Source organism: Dipodomys spectabilis, unplaced genomic scaffold, assembly GCF_019054845.1.
Source record: "Dipodomys spectabilis isolate Male_0828 unplaced genomic scaffold, ASM1905484v1 ptg000190l, whole genome shotgun sequence".
Classification (NCBI taxonomy): Eukaryota; Metazoa; Chordata; class Mammalia; order Rodentia; family Heteromyidae; genus Dipodomys; species Dipodomys spectabilis.
The window spans coordinates 1,119,119-1,144,030 of NW_024870867.1; the positions used below are offsets into that span (position 1 = coordinate 1,119,119).

Consider the following 24,912-nt stretch of genomic DNA (forward strand, 5'->3'; position numbering starts at 1 on the left):
AAATTTCAAACTGAACTTTGATTTCAAAAATATCAGAGTATCTTCAAGTCATTATGAATGCCCCCATATGGTTGAAATAATATATAGATATCTTATCAACAGTTCATGAAAAATCTGCCACCTAATTTCCAAATAGTCCAATTACTAATTAGGCCTTAAGTAGGACTCAGTGAACACTTTAAGGCCTCTTAACAAGATGTTATGACTTTACAATGTAGTCATCAAACTCACTCATAAAAAAATCTGATAACAATATGATTTCACTATACAGTAAATGGAAAAATCAATCATTTGTATCATTTAGCTTGTAATAATGTTGAGAGAATATAAGCAATGTACCTAACTGCTTATTTTGTCCTACTGTATTGGATATTTTAAAATTGTTATCTTAATGTAGAAGATTAGTTATAAGCCATATGGACAAGAATAAATATAAAAGGATGATTAAAGAAGAATGTCACTGTTAAGTTTTTATTTCCTCCTTTGTGGTAGGAACATAAAATATTCACCAATGCAAATTGACCCATTATGTAAATTGCTCTGAGTAAAAGTCTCAGTTAAATTCAGTAATTTCAAAATTGCTTACTTTTAAGATAATACTGAAGTGTTCCCCTTGCTTTCAAGAGTAGAAAGTGTGTAGGTAAAGTGTATTTGTGTGTGTGTGTGTGTGTGTGTGTGGGGGGGGGGGGGGGGGGGGGGGGGGTTCTGCTCAAAAATCAAACCTCACCTTCTGAGTCATGAGCCAGATCTCTGTTAATGAATTTTCTTTTCCTGACATTTGTTGGTTTCTCGTTACAATTTCTCCCACGCTGACTCTACAAAAAGGAAAGATAAAAATCCTTTAATAGAATCTTTTAAAATAAAATCCTGTAAAACCTTAGATCTCTCTCTCTCTCTCTCTCTCTCACACACACACACACAAATATGCATACATAACATAAGTCTACTGATCCTCTCTCTGAATAGACAATGTTGATAAGATCACTTCTAATATTCATTTTCTGCCTTCATTTTCTTTTAAGGCTGGAAATTCAGCAGCAAGTGAGTGATTTCCCAATGCTGATCTTAACACTACTGTTTATCAGTCATATATATTCATGGTATCTCAACATCCAAACATTAAGCTCTAACACTTAGTCCTCTCTCTCTCTCTCTCTCTCTCTCTCTCTCTCTCTCTCTCTCTCTCTCTCTCTCTCTCTCTCTCTCTCTCTTGTTGGATGAACACTAGATTTAAATGCCATGAATTTTTATTCTCTCAGCACTTCTCCCAAAAGAATTAACAGGAGAGGGCCCCGTTCCCCCCCCCCCCCCCCCCCCCCCCCCCCCCCCCCCACCCCCCCCCCCCCCCCCCCCGCCCCCCCCCGGTGATACAAAAAGTGTCAGCATTTGTCTCAACTTCATTCTTTTCCATGTGGCAGAGAAACCCAGCCACAAACTTTGAGGCCAGCAGCTGCTGCCCTCCCTCTCCGCTTCCACTCATGAAGGGAACTTTAATCCGGAAAAAAAAAAAAAAAAGAAAGAAAAGAAGGGGGAAGGGATATTAAAAACAAAACTATGCCGTATCCAAATCACTGAAAGGTAAGCTCATTTTGAAGATGGGACTGCTAGAGGCAGAGTCGCCCTACAGTGGCAACAAAGCAGATAAAGTATCTGCAGTCCCAACCCCCTGCCCCCCCCCCATCTCTCCCCACCCCACCCCGGTCGGAGTCAAGTTTATAAACAGCAACTTTCAAACGGAGCACTCACTGGGGTGACCACGTAAGGCACTTGCTGGTCATAAAATCCATCCATTCTGCTGCTCTTCGCAAATATTAGCTCAGTGTTTTATATTTTGAGCATTTAGCTGGAGATTTCCTCGGGATCTGGACTTCTAGCAACCTAGAGGGGAACAAGATGGCTTTTAGGCTTAAAAAAAAAATCATGAATGAAGCTCTTAAATTTGCATAGCTAATTACCCTCTGACAGTCCCATTCACAAAAATAACCCTCCCTACACCGCCTCCTTCACCTGGTTCCAAACAGAGCTAAGAGAGTTTACAATTTACGTATTTTTTGGTAGTAGTAATAATCCGAACAAGAGGCTATGTATTTATTTACACTCTCGATGTTTCCCTGGGCGATCGGTGTGCCCTGGGCAGCTCAGATTCGTAAACGTGTGCAAAACTAGCAATGGCGATCAACGAAGACTTGCTTTACACCTAACGGGACTAAAAGAGACGGAGACACCTCTTTCCTACGGATAGTTTTTGCAACCCACAACCATGCAATTATCTGGAGAGACAGGAAAAGTTGCTGGAAAGACCCACCTGAAGGCCACGCTAGGAGAACGGCTGCAAAAAATTCCCTCCAAATTTAATAAAAACATTAATTATTGCCCAGCATTTCCCCTTGGAAGCCGAAAGCGCCTCTGACAGAGCTCAATTCGGTGGTTTTTCCTCTACTTCTCCTCCAGGGGCCTCCAATCCAAACTGATGGATCGCTGCCTCCCATTGGCTCCACGTCTCTTTCACAATATCAGATTTCGGGCTGTCAATCAGGCGGCTGGCTGCCCCTTCCCGCGGGTCGCCTGCGCCCCTCGGCCCCATCCAGGGCTCTGCCTGCGGCGCAAAGGTCTGCGCCCTGGAAAGGACACGGAGAAAATCGACTTCCTTCCTAACTCGCCGCTTATTGTTAAGGCGCCGGGGGTTGCTGAAACCATGTCTAACCGAGGTGCCAGATCTCATTACTTGGTGTGTTTGGTCCACTGTTGGGGCTGATTCCGTTAAAAACATTGTTCCATGGTTCAGGTGTAAACTCAGAGGAGGGCTCCACAAAGTCCGAGTCTCCCCAGCCTCCCCTCTCCCCCCCCCCCACCCCGATCTCCAGCCTCTCTACTCTTGACCCCACTAACCTCGCCCCCACTAACCTTTTGGGCCACGTTTTCCCCTCTCATTTTTCAACATTTATCATTGCCGTTGCTTATCAAAAGATTTGCTTTAAATCCATCCTCAATTAAAACCAACTCAAGGGACAGGAAAATGATCTGTGATGGGAGTATGTGGAGGAGGGGGTATTTATTAGGAAGGGCGAAGTGTACAGAGTCACCTAGGCGAGGAAAGTATAAACCCCCCGGTCTTCCCCACGTATCCGTAGGAGAATAGGTATTCTCGCTCCACGGCGGGGGAGGAGGGGAGGAGAGCGGAGGGGACGGGGTGGCTGGGGTGCCCCAGGGACCCGCACGTTTCCTGAGCTTTTGTTATGTATACACGAAGGCGGAGGGTGTCGCTTACTGTACCAGACGCTTTCACTTCCTCTGGAGCTTTGAAACAGCCAGAGCCCAGAGTTTGGGGGCTAGCGGTCAGAAAGCTCGAGTTACAAGAACAATAACCAGGACATCTAAGAAGTGAGGACTACCAGTCTAAAGCCGCTTGCCAATGGAGTTTGGGAACCCCTAAAACGTTCCCGAACCAGCTAAGAGTCCAACTGGGAAGGGGAGGCCTCCGATGGGAGGACGAGGGGGGTCCCGCAGGGCTGAAATTCACCGAGGATCCTGATGGCGAACCGAGCCGGTGACCGGAGTACGTTTCCGGCAGCTGTGCTGCTCGTGGGAAACGTGCTGCAGTTCTCAATTTCTGTTTCAAAGTTTCTTTCCTTAAATGGAGCTTTGTGCAGACACATTAAAATGGAGTGTGAGCGCACCACTCCGTTCGGGACCCACGGAGGAGAGGCAAGGGCTCGACTGTCCCGAAGATCAGCCCTGTTGATTGGGAATGTAATGAATACCTGGACGGCCCGCACAGACCCAGCGCGGACACGGCTGAGCTCCGCGCGCGCCTCCACCGGCGCTTTGAGCGGGAACTCTCATTTTAACCCTGGCCCGGGATGGAGTCAGGGCGCAGCCCGGGCCTCCAGACTGCCATAGTGGAGCTCTCCGGCAGTGTGCTTTGTGAAACGCAGCCACGAGCGGAGTCCGTAACCAGGGCGCCCCGCCGCAGGGTATTCCCGGGATAACTAACCCAACCCCAGTAATCCCAGCAAGTTTCCAAAAACCCTTCCCTGCGGCCGCAGCCTGAGTGGTATCCGGGGCAACCGGGAGAGGGTGGAGCTGCTGGGTAGGCTCTCGGGAGGCTCTCTCCACAGCCAATAACAAACCGTAAATCCCCAGCCCATTGTTGTTTATAGCTGACCCCGCAGCGCTCCGCTAGGTGATTGGCCGCGTGAAGAAAGGGGGCGGAGCGCATCCCGGCCCCCGCGGCCACCTTTCGGCTCCATTCACAAAAATCTCGGCCTCTCCGAGTCACGTGGTGGGGGGGGGGGGGAGCGAGGCGGGGCAGGGGAAATGACACAACAAAGGCCCAAGCTCCCTCAACCAAAAAGAACTTTTTATACCACGCTCTCTCCGTGTTGTCCCCTCGGTGCCACCGACACTAGACGAAGGAGCTTTGGGTCTGGGAGTAATAAAGAGAGAGAGGGGAGAGAGAAAGAGAAGAGAGGGAGAGAGACAGACAGACAGACAAGACTGACTCACAGGGAGCTAATTCCGGGGTGCAAAGTCTAGAAGAAAAGCTGCCCCAAGGACGAGGCTTGAGGGCTGTGAGTGGGAGAGAGGTTTTAGGAAGGATTGAGACTTTTTTGCTTGCTACTTCCTCCAGTCAGCTTTTGAAAGTTCAGAAGAGCTCGACTGTGGAAAGCTTTGAGTTTTCTTAGTGTTCTCCATTAACGAGTTCTGATTTCGTCTCACAAAGTCATTTTTTTGAATCTTTCCGAATATTCTAGGTGTTTTACTCTCTGCAAGCCATCTCCCCCCACCCCCTTCCACTCCCCCAGCTTCCGGCCCCCTCTCTTCTGTCGGGTGGAGCTGAGTAGTGAACCTGGCATTTTCCTACCTCTTGCTGGGGCTTTATACTAACCTGAGTTCTTGGAAAGGACCTCTATCTGGTAACTATGTGAACTTCAACACTACTTGAAAAAGATCCTCTAAAGTCCAAAGCAGTGATCTTTTTCGCTCCAACTCTGTTTTTAAACAGCATAAAATGTTGAGGTTAACTGTGGGAGTATTTGAGAACAGTGAGCAGATCTCTCCTACATTCTTTTCCTTGATATCTCTGAATTTACCTTCGGGTCTTTTCTTTGCCTTAATACTTAGGAAACCCTACCTTTGAGCTTGGTGCCTGTTTATCTTCTATGCTTGATTCTGGGAAAAACCTAGGGACCCAGTGACTAAAGACATTGGAAGGGCTGACTGAATATGTATTTTTAAGAAAACATTGGAGTGGTGGAAAATGTATACAGAGACTGCTAGCTGTTTTAGCCACAAGAAGAGAAAGTCAAAAGTTCCCAAAGTTTCCACTCTTTTTGAGAATGTCTCAAAAAAAAAAAAATACGTTTTGTAAATGCCAGTCCTTCTTGAATGGAAAATTTCTTTTTGGCAGGATGTCAGGCATAGAGTGGCAGAGCAGAGGCCAGCAGCTTTGACATTTATTTACTTGTATTTTGAAATCCCATTTGGGCTCTGAAATAAGATCTTGAGAGAAAGAACCCCCTTACTCCAACAAAGTCCATTTTTGAGTCCGGAAAGTTTTTAGCTTGCATATAAAGCTATTTAAATCTTTATAGCTCCTTTGCTGCTATTTTATAAAGTAAAGTAATATTCATTAGAGGCTTTTCTGCAGTTAACTTATGGTATTACACTGAAAATGTACTTAAATGAATGTAAATAAGTGAATTTCTAAAAGTAGTTTAAGGAAAGAAAGTTTTAGTATAGTACTGCTTGTTTAAAATGCTTAATATGCATGGCTCAAGTGGTAGAGCACTCGCCTTGAGCTGCCCACAATTAACAAAAAAATAAAAATGAAAAAACAGGTTAATATAATGAAAAACAAGTAATATTGGCTTGTTTACTATTAAATAAACTAGTAATGTTTATAATTTGTCTTATTAAATTGCTATGTAGAGTAAATATTGTTGGCCTAGTTTGCACAGGGGTTTATCAAGTAGATAGATAATAAGCCATTAAATGGCAGTGATATTGTTGGGCTCCAGTGGCTCACACATGTAATCCTAGCTGAGGAAGCTGAGACCTAAAGATTCATGTTTAAAGCCTTACCAGGAAAGATAAATCTGAGAAGCTCTTGTCTCTGATTAACCAGCAAAAAGCCAGAAATAGAAGTCTAACGTAAGTGGCAGAGTGCCAGTCTTGAGTGAAAAAGCCAAGTAAGTAGAGTAAGAGACCCTGAGTTCAAGCCCTGGTACCTGTGCAAAAAGAAAACAAACAAAACAGCATTGGCATTGGAAATGAATGAGTGAAAGTAATTCCAGAGGAAAACTTGAGAATCTTAATACAATTGTGAGACATCATTCTCTCAGTGGGCTGGCTCTCTGTGGAAAGGAAATCAAAAATTTAGGAGGAAAGTAGAGCCCAGCAAAAAGGTAAAAGAAAATATTCCCTCTCCCACCATTGTTAAACTGCTGAAAAATCTGTAAACTCTTGTGAATACAGAGTTATTATGAAGATGTAGTTTTAAATTTTTTCTTAACTATACTAGAAGTCAAAATGGAAGACATAAAAATAATATATTTAATCCATCAAGTTGAAAAGAAGTTTCAAATCTGCAGAAATTTGGGTGAGACTATATGTTAAATCTACTCAACATATCTCACTGGTTGAAATGTAACCCTTTTAAAGTTAGGGTACAGTAGCTGTTATGCCCTAAAAATTATAATATTTATCAAATCTTAAAATTAAATCCAATAATCCTCATTTGAAAATTCTAGCCTGGTAAGTAAGGGAGTATAAGGATTTATAAAAGGAGGAATCTAGAAGCAACTCAATATGTATCAGTGAAGGAATGGTTTCAATAAAGTACCATACTTTCATGTCTTGGAGCGTAGCTATAATTATAGGCCTGTTAAAGAGCATGCTAAGAAACTCTTGTTAAAAAGTCAACTTCCCGGATGTTACCACATTTCTGATTCAGTAGGCTTGAGACTGAGATGAGGTGCAAGAAGCAGTGTAATTCCATTGCAGATAGTGTTGCATTGTTTCTCCAGTAAGAATCACTGGGTTGAATTTCAATCAGAAGTGCAAAGGGGGACCTGCTTGTTTTAGTCACATATTTGGTTGATCCACATATTGTAGACCATCATGGGTAATTCACTGACATTCCAATTTCAAATTACATATAAAAATCCAAGCTTTAGCCAGTCACCGATGGTTCATGCCTATAATCCTAGCTACTCAGGAGGCTGAGATCTGTGGATGGTGGTTCAAATCCAGCCGGGGCAGGAAAGTCCATGAGACTCCAATTAACCACCAGAGAACCAGAAGTGGCTGTGTAGCTCAAGTGGAAGAGTGCTCTCCTTGAGCTAAAGAGCTCAGGGACAGTGCCCAGGCCCAGAGTTCAATCCCCACAACCAACAATAACAACAGCAACAAAAATAAATAAATAAAATAAAAATCCAAGCTTCAAATATTGCCAGAAAAAAATCTGGGAAAATAGTAACACTGGGCCCAACTTTCCACATGACAAATCCTGTTGCAAAGCATCAGGAAAGGGGTGAGTTTTGTAGGCAATCATCAACAAGCAATGACATGTCTTCAGGGGGGTCATAAAGAAATGTTGTAATGGTCCATACTTCCAATCTGTGTTTGTCTTGCCTATGTTAACTATCTGACCTTAATCATGATTTGCATATGCCATCTAGGATTTATCTGTGACCTAGCAGATTAAATGGAAACAGAACATGTGTTAAAACAAAAATAAATTCTGTATGCCCAGGAGGTATAGATATAGTTAAACACATGGCACACATTTTCCTAGGTTTTTATTTCACTTTTCTTCTCTAAAAAAGTTTTATTAGATATTTATTGTTTTCCTGGATACCTTCCTGTCATTTAACACTATAATGTGCACCTTTTAGATCCTATGGTCCTTTGGAAGGTTACCCACAACACTATTTGGGTTTTTTGGTTTTTTTTGTCGGGCATGAGGCTTGAACTCTGGGCCTGTGTGCTGTCCCTCACCTCTTTAGCTCAAGGCCAGCACTCTACCACTTGAGTCACAGCACCACTTCTGGTCCTCTGGTGGTTAATTGGAGTTAAGTCTCATGGAGTTTCCTGTCCCATCTGGCTTTGAACTTCGATACTCAGATCTCAGCCTCCTCAGTAGCTAGGATTACAGGCATTAGCCACCAGCACCCAGCCAGGCAGAAGAAGTTTTGTGTATAGAAGAGTCATATATTCAGGTGGTTATGGAGCTTAAGTGATACATATGATTTAAAATAACTGATAAGGAATCTCTTGGTGAAGTGAATTATTTCTATTTAGAATTGAAGCTATTTTTAAGAACGTTAAAGTAAATAATAGGTCAACAGACTTCCACATCTTTTCTTGTAGTTGTTTTGTGGACTTCAGTGAAAGACTCAAGTGTAGTTGCTCTGCTGACTTCAGATTAAAAGTCAGTTAGTTCTGGGTACTGTTCTTTCATACCTGTAATCCTAACTACTCAGCAGGCTGAAAGCTGAGGCAGGAAAAGTTCATGAGACTCTTATCTCCAATTAATCAGCACAAATATGAAAGTGGAGCTCTGGTGGAATACCAGCCTTCAGCCAAAAAAGCTAAGGAACAGCTCCCAGGCCCTGTATTCATGTCCCAGTAATAGCAAAAACAAACAGATGTCAGGTTAATAATAAGACAAAAAGCTTCAAGGAGTTGGTTGTAGAAATGGAATTAATTTTGAATGATTTAAAGTACTACTAATTCAGTTTGTGTTTTACATGTACTAAATATTAGGAGAGTAATGTTTCCAAGCTGACATTCCAAAGCATCTCCTCCATAAATTATTTCTACAATGAAGTTTCAACCTCAAAAGAAGTATTAGGGAAAACTCCTTGTGAGCTCTCAAAGCTGATGTTAATCTGTGGTTCTATATTCTGTGATGATCTTCATCATTTAATAAATTCCTTAGGACCCATAAACACAAAAGGTGTTTTATGCATTTTGTCAGACAAATAAATTAATGAATAGGTAGCATACGTCTGAGCAGTCTCTCTCCAAACTATAAACAAATTTAAAATATTAATCTAAGCAATATGTAGGCAATAACTGTTCTAGAAACAAATAAACAAACAAATGAGGACTGAAAAGGCCAAACTATCTGCATCTAATTAACTTTAAGATATAAGTTTCTTTTCTTGCCTGGCCCTGTGTTGTATGTAGTCCCAATCACTGAGTAAGATAAAGTGGGAGGATCATTTGAGAGCAGCCTGGCCAATTAATGAGACCCATGTATTGAAGAACAAAACCACACCCCCTCCTCCACAACACACATACCACCACCAAAAACAATACATCAAAATCAAATTCTGGAGAATAGATCTCAACTGCTTTTCCTCCAATTTCACCACCATCACCACCAGCACCACACACACAACACCCCCCCCCCCCACACACAAGCTAACAAATCATAACACAAAAGGTATTAGATAATGTTCATTTGATTGTGGTATATCATATTCATTTTTATGAATACAATTCTTATTTGTCAATCATATCTCAATAAAGGTAGAAAATGAAGAGGCAAAAATGTTTGCTCTTAAAATGATCTTTGAAAGACAATTAAAACTTCACTGAGCTAAGTATATTTTTCTAATGTGTAGGTTTATTTCTTTTTCTTTTCCTGGTTTTGGCACAGAAACATATTCTTTGTGATTTCTAAGGACATGTTGTTTATGTGACCAACAGTAAAACTAGCTGAAGTATAGAATTCAGAACTTTGCTTCCTATTGGTTGTTCTTTTATTTATCATATGAAGGGCTTATGTTCTAGAAATCACTTATAAAATAAAACCTTTGTTTTATTTTCTCTCCTTTTTTGCTGGTACTTGAACTTGAACTCAAGACCTCACACCATCACTCAGCCTGCTTGTCATCCCAGCTGTCTGTCTGCCACTTGAGCCATGCCTCCACCCCTGCTTTTAGGAAATTGGTGATTTGGGAGATGGGAGTCTCACAGACTTTTTTTTTTCCTGGCTGCCCAGGTCCCAGGCTCCTGACTAATACTGCTAGGATTATAGGTGTGAGTTACCAGTAACAGGCTGGTTTTCTTACCAAGGGCTGTGTTAGACTCACTTGGAGACTGGGAGAAGCGTAAAAGAAAGCTTGGCATCAGACAATCATGGATTTCAATTTTGGATCCAACGCAGGTGAGATTTCTTCATCATCTCTTTGAGTGTCAGTTTTCACATCTGTGTAGTGGACTAAAGCCTATTTCTCCAAATTGCTGCAAAGAGGAACTAAGTAAACCTATTTCAATTACCTAGCTGAATTGGTACTCTATAAAAGTTGCCATTCTTGTACAGTTAGAGCTTTTCTCTAGTATGTGACAACATATTCTCCTGCAGGCTAGGCTTCTTTGGCCAGCTGCCATGGAGATCTGTCCATATGATTTTCTGGCTGGCTTTTAGGTTTATGCTTGACACAGAGAACAGCCTGACTTCCTGCTCCTGATGAAAAACGGCATTCTGGCTTTCCATCCATGAGGGCTTGATTCCTGGCCTCCAATACAGACAAGAGACTGTCTGCTTGCTCAGACAGGGAATTAACACATCAGAGCCTTGTCCCCAATCCCTGGTGGTCAGCTGACTTGAAGCCTCTCACAGCACACCATTATCTCACAGTTTAAGATCTCCTCACTGAGTTCAAAAGTCTAGCACATCAGGAGACTTACTCTCAAGAAAGTAAAACATAATGATTCCAAAACCAAGCAGTTTCTAAAAGGGGGCAAAAGAATGGCCTTGTGTCCATCACTTCCCTAAACCCTAGAAAGTTCCCTCCTGAATAAGGGTCACCAATGATATTTAAGTCAACTTCTTGGTATTTGAAGAACAATGTGTCTTTGAACTCTGTAATAGTGATTTCACTTCTTTGTGATCTTCCTGAATTCCCTTTTATATTTAAAATGTTCCTTTTGTCCTGGATTTCTTCTCAAGCTTAAAAATAACCATTTGACTACAGGCATTTCATGTGAGCACATCAAAGACAGCTACAAATCTTTTTTGTCTGTGTGACATACTCTAAATAAAACCCAGGAGTTTGTTCTTGGTTCCCTTTTAGATTTTGTAAGTTGAAATTACCCCTGCTCCAATTGTGTCAAATAACGTCAATGTTCATTAGCTTGCCAAATATATTTGGGAACAACTGGGGGTACCCAGGAATAAGTTATTTATGAATGGAAGTCTTACCTTTTTTTAGGGAAGATTCTTGTGTACTACTTTTGATATCATTGAAGTCGAAGGCAGGCAGCACAAGGGCACTGAGGAGAGGAACTCCATTGCTTCAGGTGTGTGGATGGGTAGGACTTTAAAATAGTCTATTTGTAGAAAGTCAAAATACACCAGTCTCAACCACTCTTACTGAAATCTACTCTTAATTCTTAAAATAGTGTTAGTTGTTGAAATAGAAGAAAGGCCATGACATTTATTATAAATAGCTCTTGTTATCTGACTCATTCCTGCTATAATAGGGGATCTGAGTGCAGGGATGCAGATAACTTGATTTTAAGAAGAGGAAGAGGGATTCACAGCACACTTAGTTTGTTATCAATGTTATTTTTAGTTGGGTGTCAGCAGCACACTAGAAACCCTGGCTACTCAGAAGGCTGAGATAAAAAGATCTAGATTGGAAGCCAGGCCAGGTTAAAAAAAAAAATCTGAGAGATTTTTATCTTTAAAAAAACCAACAAGATGGTAGAGTGGAGGTATGGATCATGTGGTAAAGCACCAATCATGAGCAAGAAAGCTAATGGAGACAACAGGCCCTGAGATCAAGCTCTGGTATTGATACAATAAGTAAGTAAATATATAATTAATCTTATATCCTATATCTGATCATTGATCAGGAACATTCAAAGTTATTTTATCTAACTTTTATTTTGTGTGTGACTGTTTTGGGACTATAATCTCAGGGCCTGGGCACTCTTCCTAAGCGCTTTTCGTTAAGGCTAGTGCTCTACCACTTGAGATACAATTCCACTTCCAGCTTTTTAAAAGGTATTTAATTGAAGATAAGAGTGGCGTGGCCTTTGCTGCTCACACTGATTTTGAAGCTCAATCATCAGATTTCAACCTCCTGAGTAGCTGAGATTGCAGTATGAACCTCCAGTGCCCAGTTCATTTTTTGTTCTTGATATCTATGAGTGGTTAGACACAAAAGTAGGCCCATAAGGCTGGGGACTACCTAGGAAAACTAGGAAGTTGGGGAAGCTTTTGGTCTAGCAGGGCCATAATGACAAGCTCAATATCTAAATCCACTTCCTCTTAAAGTTAGGTAGTGACAACCACAGAAAACTTTGCTAAGCCTTCATTGAAGTCCCATGTACTCAGCTAAACTCCTCTAATTTCTCTATACTCTGGAGTTCCAGAAAGGATGGGGGGAATAAATGGCCTTGTAGACCACTAGTCCCTTTCCAGTCAGGTGACCCTACTCAAAGCAGGGAAGGGAGTTTATCTTCAGGAAATAAAAGAAGCATGAATTCTGCCAGAAAGATAGATATAAAAATATTATTTTGATCCTTTCAGAGCAATGAAAATAGAACATAAATTACTGCCTCAAGCATCTTTTCTTTCATATGCATGGTGAATATATTCCATATTTTACTCATTGTAAATGTTGATATATTAAAATAATGGTCAACACCCAATCTTTGATAAGGGAGCCAAAAACATCAGATGGAAGAAAGACAGCCTCTTCTCTGGTTTATTCAAATATTGTAGTTTGTAAGTGCATACTTTTAAATTTAGTTCTTGTTAATTGAAGGAGAGCTCTTAGCATTATTATGAAGGCCATGCTTGCCAGATTGGTAAAATGGTGGTTTCAGCCCTGCCCCGAGACATTTAAGACCGTGGGGTTGAGAGAAGGGGCGGATGGACACGATTGAGCAAGTGTGGAAGTGCTTTGAGCTACGCCACGTTCCATGTGAAAGTGGGTATGCGTTCCTCCTCCAAAACAAACCCCTGCTTCCCACACAGTAGCTGACCACCTACTGCCCTAAGTGTGTGGCCCCTGCTGAGCCGCATGGTGACTAGGGTTTCCCAGATTTGCTCTGAATTCAAGGTTGTAATGCAGCTGAACTGGAGGCAAAATAGGGTCGAAGGAGGAAAGGCTGTTGAAGACCTTTCTCCAAAAATACTGTCCCCTAGAGCTACTCCAGTACCCTTGGTTTCTGATTTTTTTTTCTTCAGTATTGAGTATGGATTCGAAGGAAGAAGTCAGGTGACACCTGACTGCAAAAATGTTTATAAACAAATAAGCCTAGTCTTCTTACATTTTGGTATAAAGCTGTGAACTTCGTAACTTTGTAAAGCAAAGTATAGAGCAAATACAATAGGAGAATAAAGTACTTTTACTAATTGAAAAAAGAAAGAAAGAAAGACAGCCCCTCCAACAAATGATGCTGGCAGAATTAGCTAAACACGTGTAGAAAACTGAAGTTAGAACCTTATATATCACTCTGCACTAAAATCAATTCCAAATGGATCAAAGACCTTGAGGTAAGAGCAGATACCCTGAAAATGTTACAAAAAGGGATAGAAGAAACACTAGGGCTCCTTGGCATAGTCAAAATTTCCTAAATAAAGATCCAGAAACACAACAAATCAAGGAAAGGCTGAATAAACGGGATTTCATTAAACTTTGGGGCTTCTGCATGGCAAAGATAAGCAAGATAAATAGAAAGCCTATAAATTGGGAGAAAATCTTCACAAGCTATACAACAGACAAGGGCTTCGTATCTAAAATACACTCAGAGCTAAAAAAATTAAACCCTCCAAAAATGATTCCTCAAAGAAACAACCACGCCATTAACAAGTGGGCTAAAGAATAAAAAAAAGAGACTTTTCTGGAGAAGAAGATTGGCCAATAGACACATGAAGAAATCTTCAACATCTCTGGCCATAAAAGAAATGCAAATCAAAACAACATTGAGATTCTACCTTACTGCAGTTAGAATGGCCATTATAAAGGAAACAAATAATAACAAATGCTGAGGAGGATGTGGCCAAGGAGAATGCTACTACACTATTGGTAGGAATGTAAACTTGTTCAACCACTCTGGAAAGCAGTGTGGAGGTTTTTCAAAAGACTAAACATAGAGCTCACTTATGATCCAGCAATCCCACATCTGGGCATTTACCCAAATGGTCATAAACAAGGCCACACTAAAGCTATCAGCACAACTATGTTCATTGCAGCATTATTTAACATAGCTAAGATATGGAATCAACTCAGATGCTCCTCAGTAGATAAATGGATCAAGAGAATATGATATGTGTGTGTGTGTGTGTGTGCGCGCGCACGCGTGTGCATGCGCGCACACATGTGAATTCTATGCTTCCATCAATAAGAATGACATGGCCCCATTTGTTAGGAAATGGAAAGACTGCGAAAAAATCATATTAAATGAAGTAAGCCAGACCCCAAAAAACATAGACTCCATGGTTTCCCTCATTTGTAATAATAAGTAAATGCCTAGGATAGTCTTAGGAGAGTTTTACAATAACCCAATAGCTATGAGCACATAAAATGATGCTAATCAAAATGATCTCCATGAAACAAAAGGTATTTTTCTATGGGTGTTTTCCTTTTCTTTTTTCTCTTTCTTTCTTTCTTTTTTCTTTGTTAGTGTATTGTTTGCAGTTTTTTGTTTGTTTGTTTTTATTTTGTCGGTCATGGGGCTTGAACTCTGGGACTGGGCGCTGTCCCTCAGCTCTACAGCTCAAGGCTAGTGCTCTACCACTTGAGTCACAGTGCCACTTTCGACTTTTTCTGTTTATGTGATGTTGAGGAATCAAACCCAGGGTCTCATGCATGCAAGGCAAGCACTCTACCACTGAACCACCTTCCCAGACTCTTGTTTGCAGTTTTTTTTCTTTTGTCTTTCGTGTTTTTTGTTTTTCCTCCTCTGGTTTATTCCCCGTGAAGACTGTTTCTGAATTTTGTACTCTTTGTCTTTTATATACGTTTATCTGAATAAATGGTGGGACAGAAATGGTGGGAGAAAGAGTGAACCAATGGAACAGTGATATTCACTAGACACTACATTGGAAATGAACTTTACATTCTGGGAGAAGGGGAGTGGGGAGGGGGTGGGAAAGTAAGAGAAAATTAGGGAGGAGGTAACACTGTTTGAAAAGAAATGTATTCATTACCTTGCTTATGTAACTGTGACCCTTCTGTACATCACTTTTACAATTATAATAAAATAATGGTCAAGTACATGTCTCCAATATAACAGTATTGTAGCATCAAAGCATCAAATGGGACACTAGAGATGATACAGTGTGGATTCTTCATCTCAGGGGAAATAGAATTAAGAACCAAAATATTGTAAACTTCTTATAATATCTTTTGTTACTTGAAGAAAATTATATTATCATAATTATATATTTTGTTATCTGAAGAAAACTTACATACTATTTTGTTCAGAACCAGCAGTTCTTTAACTATCTAAGAACTATAAAAAAACTAATTAAATAAATGTATATATAAGACACAGGGTACTAAAATCAAATACAGTGACAACAGGGGATAAACCAAAAGGAAAAAAATGAAAGAAAAAAATAACTTCACACAGTACATTAAAAACAAAAACAGCAAAGAAAAACACTTGCTTCCATAACTTGGGTTCATTTTGATTAGCATCATCTTATATGGTCATGTGTGCATAACTATTGAGCTATTATGATCCTCTGCTAGGACTATCCTAGACATATACTAATTATTACAAATGAGGGAAACCATGGAACCTATCTTAATTTCACTTAATTTGATTTTTCCCAAGTCTTTCCATTTCCTTATGAATAGGGCTTGTATATACATTTATCTGATTTGGGGAAGGGAAGGGAAACAACAGAATGGTGAGAGAAAGGACAAATTGTTAACCAATGCAACAGTCCTACTCAGAAGACAATATGTTGGAAATGAATGTTACAACTTGTAAGGGAGGATTTGGAGAGGAGGGTAAATGGGAGAAAAACAAGGGAGTGGGTAACAATGTTCTACAAAAAATGTACTCATTACCTAATGTATGTAACTGAAAATCCTTTATACATCACCTTGACAATAAAATTAAATAAATGATTAGGCTAAATTTGATATAAAATTAGCCTAACTAAGGATATTTTTTTTAATCTTTTACCTTTTTGGAAGCTGTGCGCTGGTGGCTCACTTCTGTAATCCTAGCTTCTCAGGAGGTTGAAGTCTCATGATCAAGGTTCAAAGCCATCTCAGATAGAAAAGTCCCCGTAAGACTCTTATCTCCAATTAAACACCAGAAAACAGAAGGAAGTGCTGTGGCTCCAAGTGGTAGAGTGCTAGCCTTGAGTGGAAAGAGCCTAGGGACAGTGTTCAAGCCCTATGAACAACAACAACAACAAAAATGCTTTCAGTCCTGGGGCTTGAACTCAGGGCTTGGGTGCTATCTCTGAGCTGTTTCTGCTCAAAACTAGAGCTCAACACTTGAGCCACAGCTCCACTTTGGGCTGTTTGGTATCTTTTATTGGAGATAGAGTCTCACTGACTTTCCTGCTCAGGTTATCTTTGAACCACAATCCTCAGATCTATGTATTCTGAATAGCTAAGAATTATGGGTCTGAGTAACCAGCATTCAGATAGACTAAGGATTTTTGATAGCCAATCTAAATATATTATCAGAGCCAGAGAGAATTCAATATTTAATTTTTAAACTTTGCTACAATAACACACTGTTCATTTACCTGGTTATTTGTTGGTTGGTTGGCATTACTGGAGTTTGAACTCAGCGCTTCAGGTTTGCTAATCAGGCACTCTACCACTTGAGCCACATCTTCAGCCAAGCAAAACATTTTAAATAATCCTTTAACTTAAATTTACAGCCTGAAGCAATTAGGTATAACTATTGTGCAGTAGTTATTAGTTGCATGTTAATCTCTGACAAAAAAAGTATAAAACTGAGCTCTAAATTCTCTTTGCTACTATAACCTTTCTAACTCTATACTAAGTTCTATAAACAAAAAGTACACTTAAACATACGGTTATGGATTTTAAGTGTCATGACAGAGTAGTAAAGTTTCTGAAATAAGGTTATAGAATACAGCCTAAGAAAGTGTTTTTTATATAATTTTGCTTAGATCATAGCCCATCTTACAGAGAAGCAATGATCTGATACAATTATTAAATGTCGAGTTTCTTTTTAATGCAAGGTCAATTTAAGCATGTAAAATATTCTTCATGAATTGTTGGTTTGTTTCTTATGCCAGTTATGGGGATTGAGCACAGGGACTGAGCTTATTCAACCTATAATTTGAGGTACCACGTATCAGAGCCAACGAAGACACACTTGAAAATTCAGACTTCCAGAAATTTTGTCATGAATTTCATGAGAAATTCATAACAATTCCATCTTTTCAGTCTTTTTTTTTTTTGGATGGGGGACAAACAGGAAATAAAACCCAAATCTGATAATGATTGTAAACAGTTTTAAGTATTTTTCCAGCTTTCTAATAAGGCCATAAGAAGCAAATATCTATCTGATTAAGTTTCACACTAGTTGTAGTTTCAAGATAGAATGTTTACAGTTTTACCTCTAGAAACAATGTTAGACTACGATATAGATTTTAGATATTAAAGATAGATGTGTGTATAGTAAAAATGAACAATACAGACATATGTGAATTGTAGATAATTGTCCAGGTCTCATTTTCCCAGGTGAATTTGGATTTAATTTCCATACAAACTACTACGGCTCTTCTATGGCTCAGGTAGATTGTTAGCAACAGTATGATTTGGACAAGTCATTGTGCTTCTCCTATTTTTCATGTTCAAGGATAATGCTAACTGAGTCAATTTTATGGTCTATATATAATCAATAAAGAAAAAATGACTTTTCATTTCAAAAGTAGATAAAAGTGCCAAAAGGTAAGAAATTCAAAAGGTGAGTGACTCAAGAAAACCAGAATTATAAATCACACATTACTATCACTTATCCAGTTAGTGGTTAGTGTAGAATTACCATCTTGAATATGGAATGTCAAGTACCATAAGTGTTTGTAGAGCAAAGAGATGATGGACATTTTTCTTGTAGAGATGATGTGCATTTTTCTTGTAGAGATGATGGACATTTTTCTTGTAGAGATGATGGACATTTTTCTTGTAGAGATGATGCACATTTTGGTATGAATTAAAAGCCTCAGGGAAGGAATGCCAAACACAACAAAGTTTAAGGGTTATGAGAGTACTACAACCTGAGAGCTTTAAAACGATCATCTCTTCCAACTGTAGAGATTAGGAAAAGCTTTGGGGGAAGAGATGGCATTTGAGCTGGAATTTAATGAACAAGTTTTCAACAGGAAGAAATTTAAGGCCATTGTCAGTGGGATAAAAAGCCATATAGAACAGGTACTTGAAATGGTCAGTTTTTTTCTTTCAATAAACGATTCTTTGCAATTGACAGGATGAAGACAGGTCTGAAAAGTGAAGCATGTGCCATGTATCTTGAGGACTTTGATTGTTTTATTCAGGAGCTCACAATTTTTTTTTCAGGAGAGAATGATTAACTGCTACAAGATTCTAAAGAGTATTTAAAAAATCAAACTGATAACATGCAGGAAAAAAGAAAACTCCAGAATAGAGAATGCTACAAGGACTTGTGCTCAGAGGGGAATGACAGAAGATTTTTAAGCACAAAGTCTTTCATTTGTCTCCAGGAAGACAGCTTATTTATAAGAAACTATGATGCTGTTCCTGAAAATAGGCATGCTGCTCCTGTTAGCTTATAAGAAATCAATGTTTTAAAAATGAAATACAAGTATTGGGGTCTTGACATTTCAGCATGTATAAGAATCACTAATGAAAAACACAGATTTCTGAGACTGAACCCTAGAAATCTTGACATAGTGTCATGAGCAACATAAAAATTATGAATTTAAACACCCTAGAAACTAACAAGCCAGGTATTGTGCAGATTGCTTTGACACTGATTGGGAACATGACCATAATGACAAAAGGACACATTACAACTGGGTACTGCTGGCTTATACCTGTAATCTTAGTTACTTATGAGGTTGAGATTGGTGTATAGTGGTTCAAAGCCAGCTCTGGCAGGAAAGTCTGTGAATCTCTTACAGCCAATTAATTAGTAAAAAGCTAGAAGTAGAAGTGTGCTCAAGTGCTAGAGGACTAGCCTTGAGCAAAAAAGCTAAGGGAGAGTACCTGGGACCTGAATTCAAGCCCCAATACTGGCACAAGTGGGCCACACATGCTTGTACCCTCCAAGCCCCACACAATGTTAGGTTACTGTCCACGTCTCTTTGGCTAAGTGGATGTGTACTTGCATTGTCTCATTTAATCCCCACAGTAAGCCTGAATTGTGGTTATTTATATTATTTTCTAACTTGCTGTAAACTGAGAACTGGAGGCATTCAGAAGCACTGTGAAATCACTGTATGAGGTAAAATTCAGTATATAAACCAAAGACTATCTGACTTCAGAACTCACATTGGAGAAATTTATGGTATTACACACCATAGCCTTTGTCTATCTTCTTCTTTCTGTTTTCAAAGTTTCCACTGATTGGGATTAGTGCCACATTTAGCAAGATTGCCTGATTAAATTTACTCTAGTAAAAAATCTCACTCCTAAGTAGAGAAAGACCAGCTGGAACATAACCAGTCATCATAGTGGGATGCCCTAGATATGAAGATGCCCACTCTACTGAGAATAATACATATGCACATAGCAGTAATTCCAAAATAAATATAGAAAATTTCTGCAGCATGTGTTATTATAACCATTTAAGCAAAAAACATAAGAACTTTAAAGTGGGGCATGATCATTGCCTTGAAGATTTTTTTTCTCCTTGTCTTAAAATAAATTCATGATCTTGAAGCCTAAGTATTAATTGTCTAAAGGAATAGCCATCATTGCACATAATGTAAGCAGACTTAACTTTATTCTTTTTTCTATAGCCACTTGGTTCAAACTAAAGTAACTTTTTAGATAAAAGAGCTACAAATTTGCCAGTTTTCCTATGATGCTGGAAACATTACTAACATCTTTTAAAAAAGAAAACAAAAGTAATATTCAAAGTTAAATTCAAAGTTCAATGAACCTATAGTAGATATTTTTCCACTTTCAGGCTAAAAGAGACAACAATTAATAAACATTTTTCCCAAAACTTAAGAAAAAATACATAAAACTTTCCATGAGTTGTAATTGCAATTAATATCTGTTACTAGTTGTAATTTTTCTGGTTCCAATCCAATAACTACTCATGGTGATGTTATTTGTTTCTGAAAATGATCACTGAGGAAGAAGAGATGTTGATACTTTTAGTTGATGATAAGTCTTCATTTGCTTTCCTAAAAGCAGTGTTGTTTTGTGTAGTAGCATTTTTACTTTGATCCAGAAGTGAATAGTGGTATTAGACTTAGCCATCAAAATGAATTTATTTAAGTTCTTATTATTTTAGGTATCTTGGGGCTGAATTTTGTTAAAGTTACTTAGTATCAACTATTTCCCAGACACAATGGTAAATCATACAAGAAAATTATGAGCATTGACTTCTCTGATTTTATTTTTTCCATTTGTATGAGCATGTTGTATATCTGCCATTTTCAAGGAACTTATTAACTCAGCATTAGAAGCACATAAAATGCCTACTCAGTTCCATGAGTAGACTATTTGATATATGACATCAGAAATATGATACATGATAAAGAATATGTAATTGTAAAATGTGTTGTATGCTAGTGTTGCAAATTTTCTTTAGGTTCTTTAAAATAATTAGCCCAAATGCTAGAATTTTGCCTTGACAGAGCATACAATGGCTAGCTTTCACATACCATTCCACTATATATATATATATATACATATATATATATATGTATATATATATATTCTGATATATACAATTGAATTTTTCATGGCTTGATAATAGGAAGACAGAAGAGAAACTTTTCACAGAAATAGAAGACTAGGGATAGAAAGCCAAAATGATTATTTACTTAACTTTGACTATTGAGAAACTCAAGACAATCCATTAAAGCAGATAAAACTACTGTATAAATATACAAAAGTAAAGAAAAATAAATAAATCTAAGTCAATAAAGCTTTCACAAATAATAAAAATAGTCTGAATATCAAAGTATATAATGTGTATATTTGAAAATGCCATAATAAACCTATTTCTAAAAGAAAATTCAAGAAAAAAATTACAAAGCAGTGGAGACAGGGAAGATTTTTAAAAAGAGTAATATAGGGACATGAATACAATCTAAGTACATTATATGCCTTTATGGAAATACCACGGTAAAACCCCTCACTTTATACAATTAATATACATACAAAAGTCTTTAAATCTATAAGATCATACTCCTAGTAAAAACTGTATGGAATAGACTTGAGGCTGGGAATGTGGCTTAGTGGTAGAGTGTTTACTTAGCATGCATAAAGCCCTGGCTTTGATTCCTCAGTAACACAAAAACAGAAAAGACCAGAAGTGGCATTGTGGTTCAAGTGGTAGAGTGCTAGCCTTGAGCAACAGAAGCTCAAGGACAGTGCTCAGGCCCTGAGTTCAAGCCCAGGACTGGATATAAAAAAAATAAAATAGACTTGAAAAATAGACACTAGTGTCTCACACCTGTAATCCTAGCTACTAAGTGCTCTGAGCTCTGAGGATAGAAGTTCAAAACCAGCCTGAGCAGAAAAGTCCATAAGACTCTTATCTCCAATTAACCAGAAAAAAGTTGGAAGAGGAAGTGTAGCTCAAATGGTAGAGTTCCAGCCATGTGCAAAAATTCCAAGCAAGAGCAAAGGCCCTGAGTTGAGGCTCAATACTGGAACACAAAATAAGTGAAAAAATATTTTTTCTGTAAGAATTTGTCATATTTTTGAATATAAAAAATTTGAGCCATTTATATATATCATCCTTGTGATTTTATTTGATGTATTATGTTACAAATGTAAAGTGAAACATTGTACAAGCATTGAGAATGCCGATTGAGACATTTATATAATCTTGCTTATTCTGTGTACCTACATTATTGTGTATATGTAAATGTAATTCCAATATGTGTATAAATGTCTGTACCTTGAAGGAAATACATAGACATTTAAATACTGTTTATGTCATGGTTGTAAATAATTTTCTTTTTTAAAAAAATCTTCTTAAAGCTGTCCATGATGACACATACTTGTTATCTTAGCACTGGGGATTCTAAGGCTTAAGAATTGTGAGTTCAGTGCTTGGGCTACATGGCAAGATTCTCAAGAAAAAAAAAATCAGGCCACACCAAACCAAACCATGCTTAAAAACTGTGAATTTTCCAAATATAGATATTCTTATAAAATTAAAAGGGAATAAGAAATATTCCCCATTGCCTCTATCTTGGAAAATGAATCAGATGAAAAATTAAGAAAATAAATTAACTTCCAAGCCAAGCCAAAATTCTACTGCTGCTTGGACAGGTTTGCCAACTGTATCGGTCAGTCCTGTGGTAGTGAATTGCCATACTAGGTAACAAGACTGACTCCTTAAATTAGGAAGACTGTTCAGCATCATGGAGAAGCGTAGAGAAAGTCAGCCCATTTGATTTGAAAGATCGTAGGAAAGTCTGTTAACTGTCATATTGATATTGCCTAAAGAATAAAGCATTACTATACTCATTTGATGAGTCCAAAAAAACATACTTAATCTCTTATGTTCCAAACACATATCAAATATGTTATCTGAAGTTTAGGGCAGCCTCGGCCCTTGCATGTTTCAAGAGAAGAATTCAGGAAAGACATGCACATACGTGAAGATGACAGAAAAGTATGCTAGAGAACAGTGACAGGTTAAGCTAACACATAAAATAGAACACTTTAGTTCATGTCTGCCTTCTTCCTCCATCTGTCTGGTTACAAATCTTGATCTTGCATTAACTATTGAGAATGGGTGGTTTTCTCATTGGTCTCCTTCTTGTCTCCTGTAAAGTTGTGTGAGGCCAAAGATTTACTGTCTCATTCTTATTTCATCATGTTTTGGGTTCTTTTTCCTTTCTCATTCTTTCTGGGACTTTTTTTCTTTTTTTGTAGGTCATGGGGCTTGAACCCTGGACTTGGGCGCTGTCCCTGAGCTTTTCAGCTCAAGGCTAGGACTCTACCACTTGAGCCACAGCGACACTTCCTTTCTCATTCTTTTACAGCCTCCTGCACCCATTTCATTGCCAGGTAGGTTTTTTATCCCGCCATCTGAAAGCTGTATAGACTGAAATTCCCTGCCTGCTTCTCTATTAACCTCATGTTAATACTTTTGCACAAGACACAAGAGCTAGTCACAAAAACTTCAAAAATCTCAGTATGCAATAACATTTCATACCTCTTCCAAATATTCTCACATCATAAAACACAGAACAAAAGAGCAAGTAGACAGACATGTTTCACATCACAGTCACTTTGATAGCCCTTGCCATTTTTTTTTAAATTTAAGTTTTAGTGAAGAATTCAGTTTGGTATAACAAGATAAAGTAAATAGATATGAAAAAAAAAGGCAAAATATTTCCTGTTCCTCACAGAGGAAATGAGAGCTAAGATGGCTCTTGTCTCTGGCCTTTATGTTTTCTGAGCTGGCAGAGAACACAGGGTCATGTTGTTGGGAAAGGGGAACTGTTAGGTAGATAGGAGTAAAAAGTGGTAGACCTAACACGTGGCAGATAACACGTATCTCATCATGGTGTTTCTTGTTTCCATAGTGCCTTATGCTCCTGCTCAAATGTTTCTTCCAGTTCAAACTCTTCTTCCTATATAAATCTCTGGGTGTCAGCTCAACCAATGGAAAGAGCCAGGCAGGGCGACCAAGCCATCCATCAATCAGTGCAAAATCAAGGGGAGGAGATATAAGAGGAGCTTTGTACTAAACAACTGTCCTCTAAAAGAACTTTACTGGACTTTTTAGTCCCTTCTACAGTTGGAGAGTGTTTTTTTTTCTTTTTTTTTTTTTTTTCCTACTTTCTTGCATGGCTTTGCTTTCACTTTCAATAAACTTGCTCTTTATTTGAATTTCTGGATTCCTATCTTTATCTCTATACTGTTCCAGAGAACAAAGAGCCACTTGATAACATCATTGTGGTTCTAGCAGCTCTTCATCCTCAGACATTGGTTTAGGGTGGTTAAGATGAAAATAGTTATTATTCTAGAACATGGAGATTTGCCTTCTGATCAATTAGTAGAAGACTTTTAACAAAAGAAGGTAGACTAGCCAGTTAGCATCTCTCCAATTTTTTTGACTTTAACATTTGAAAGATGAAAGTGGGGAGCTAACTGCTCTGGGCTTCTTTTTAAAAAAAAAAATTATTGTCAAGGTACAGAGGGGTTACAGTTAGTAAGTAAGGTAGTGAGTACATTTCTTGTCTAACTTTTTACCCCCTCCCCCTTTTTCTCCCACTTTCCCTCCCCCCAGCCCTCCCCCTTGTTGTACAGATCATTTCCAACATACTGTCTTATGAGTGTCGCTGTTGCATTGGTTCTCCCCTTGTCCTTTGTCTCACCATTTTGTTGTTCCCCTTCCCTTCCCTAATTCAAATAATCATATAATACCTAGGGTACCAGAATCAAATACAGTGACAACAGGGGATAAACCATAGGGGGAAAAATACAAAAGAAACAAAGAAATCACATAGTACATTAACAACAACAACAACAAAACCCTCTTGAGTCCATGTTTTGGGGTTCATTTCGCTTAGCATCATCTTATATGGCCATATGTACATAGCTATTGAGCTATTCTGCTCATCTGCTAGGACTATCCTTAACATATACAAATTATTAAAAATGGGCTTCTTTTTAAATTACTTTTCAGTTCACTTTCTGGTTTTCGTGCATCTCTTTTAATATGTATGAATTACAATGTACTCGTCCTAATCTA

At 38.6% G+C, this 24,912-nt stretch overlaps 1 protein-coding gene across 4 annotated transcripts in view; it reads right to left on the reverse strand.

Annotated features, from left to right (window-relative positions):
* Etv1 (ETS variant transcription factor 1) overlaps positions 1 to 2,544 on the reverse strand; it is a 98,078-nt gene extending 95,534 nt beyond the window's left edge. The window contains exons 1-3 of one of the 4 annotated variants that reach the window (XM_042695821.1): positions 2,306 to 2,544; positions 1,747 to 1,878; positions 728 to 815 (exon numbers count right to left, since the gene is read on the reverse strand). In XM_042695821.1, coding sequence (XP_042551755.1) covers positions 728 to 815; positions 1,747 to 1,791 — 133 coding nt within the window. In that variant the 5' untranslated portion in view covers positions 1,792 to 1,878; positions 2,306 to 2,544. Of the gene's footprint in view, positions 1 to 727; positions 816 to 1,359; positions 1,449 to 1,746; positions 1,879 to 2,007; positions 2,047 to 2,096; positions 2,118 to 2,305 lie in introns of those variants that run through there. The other 3 variants (XM_042695823.1, XM_042695822.1, XM_042695824.1) reach the window with 3 other exon arrangements.
* Positions 2,545 to 24,912: the final 22,368 nt, after the last annotated feature.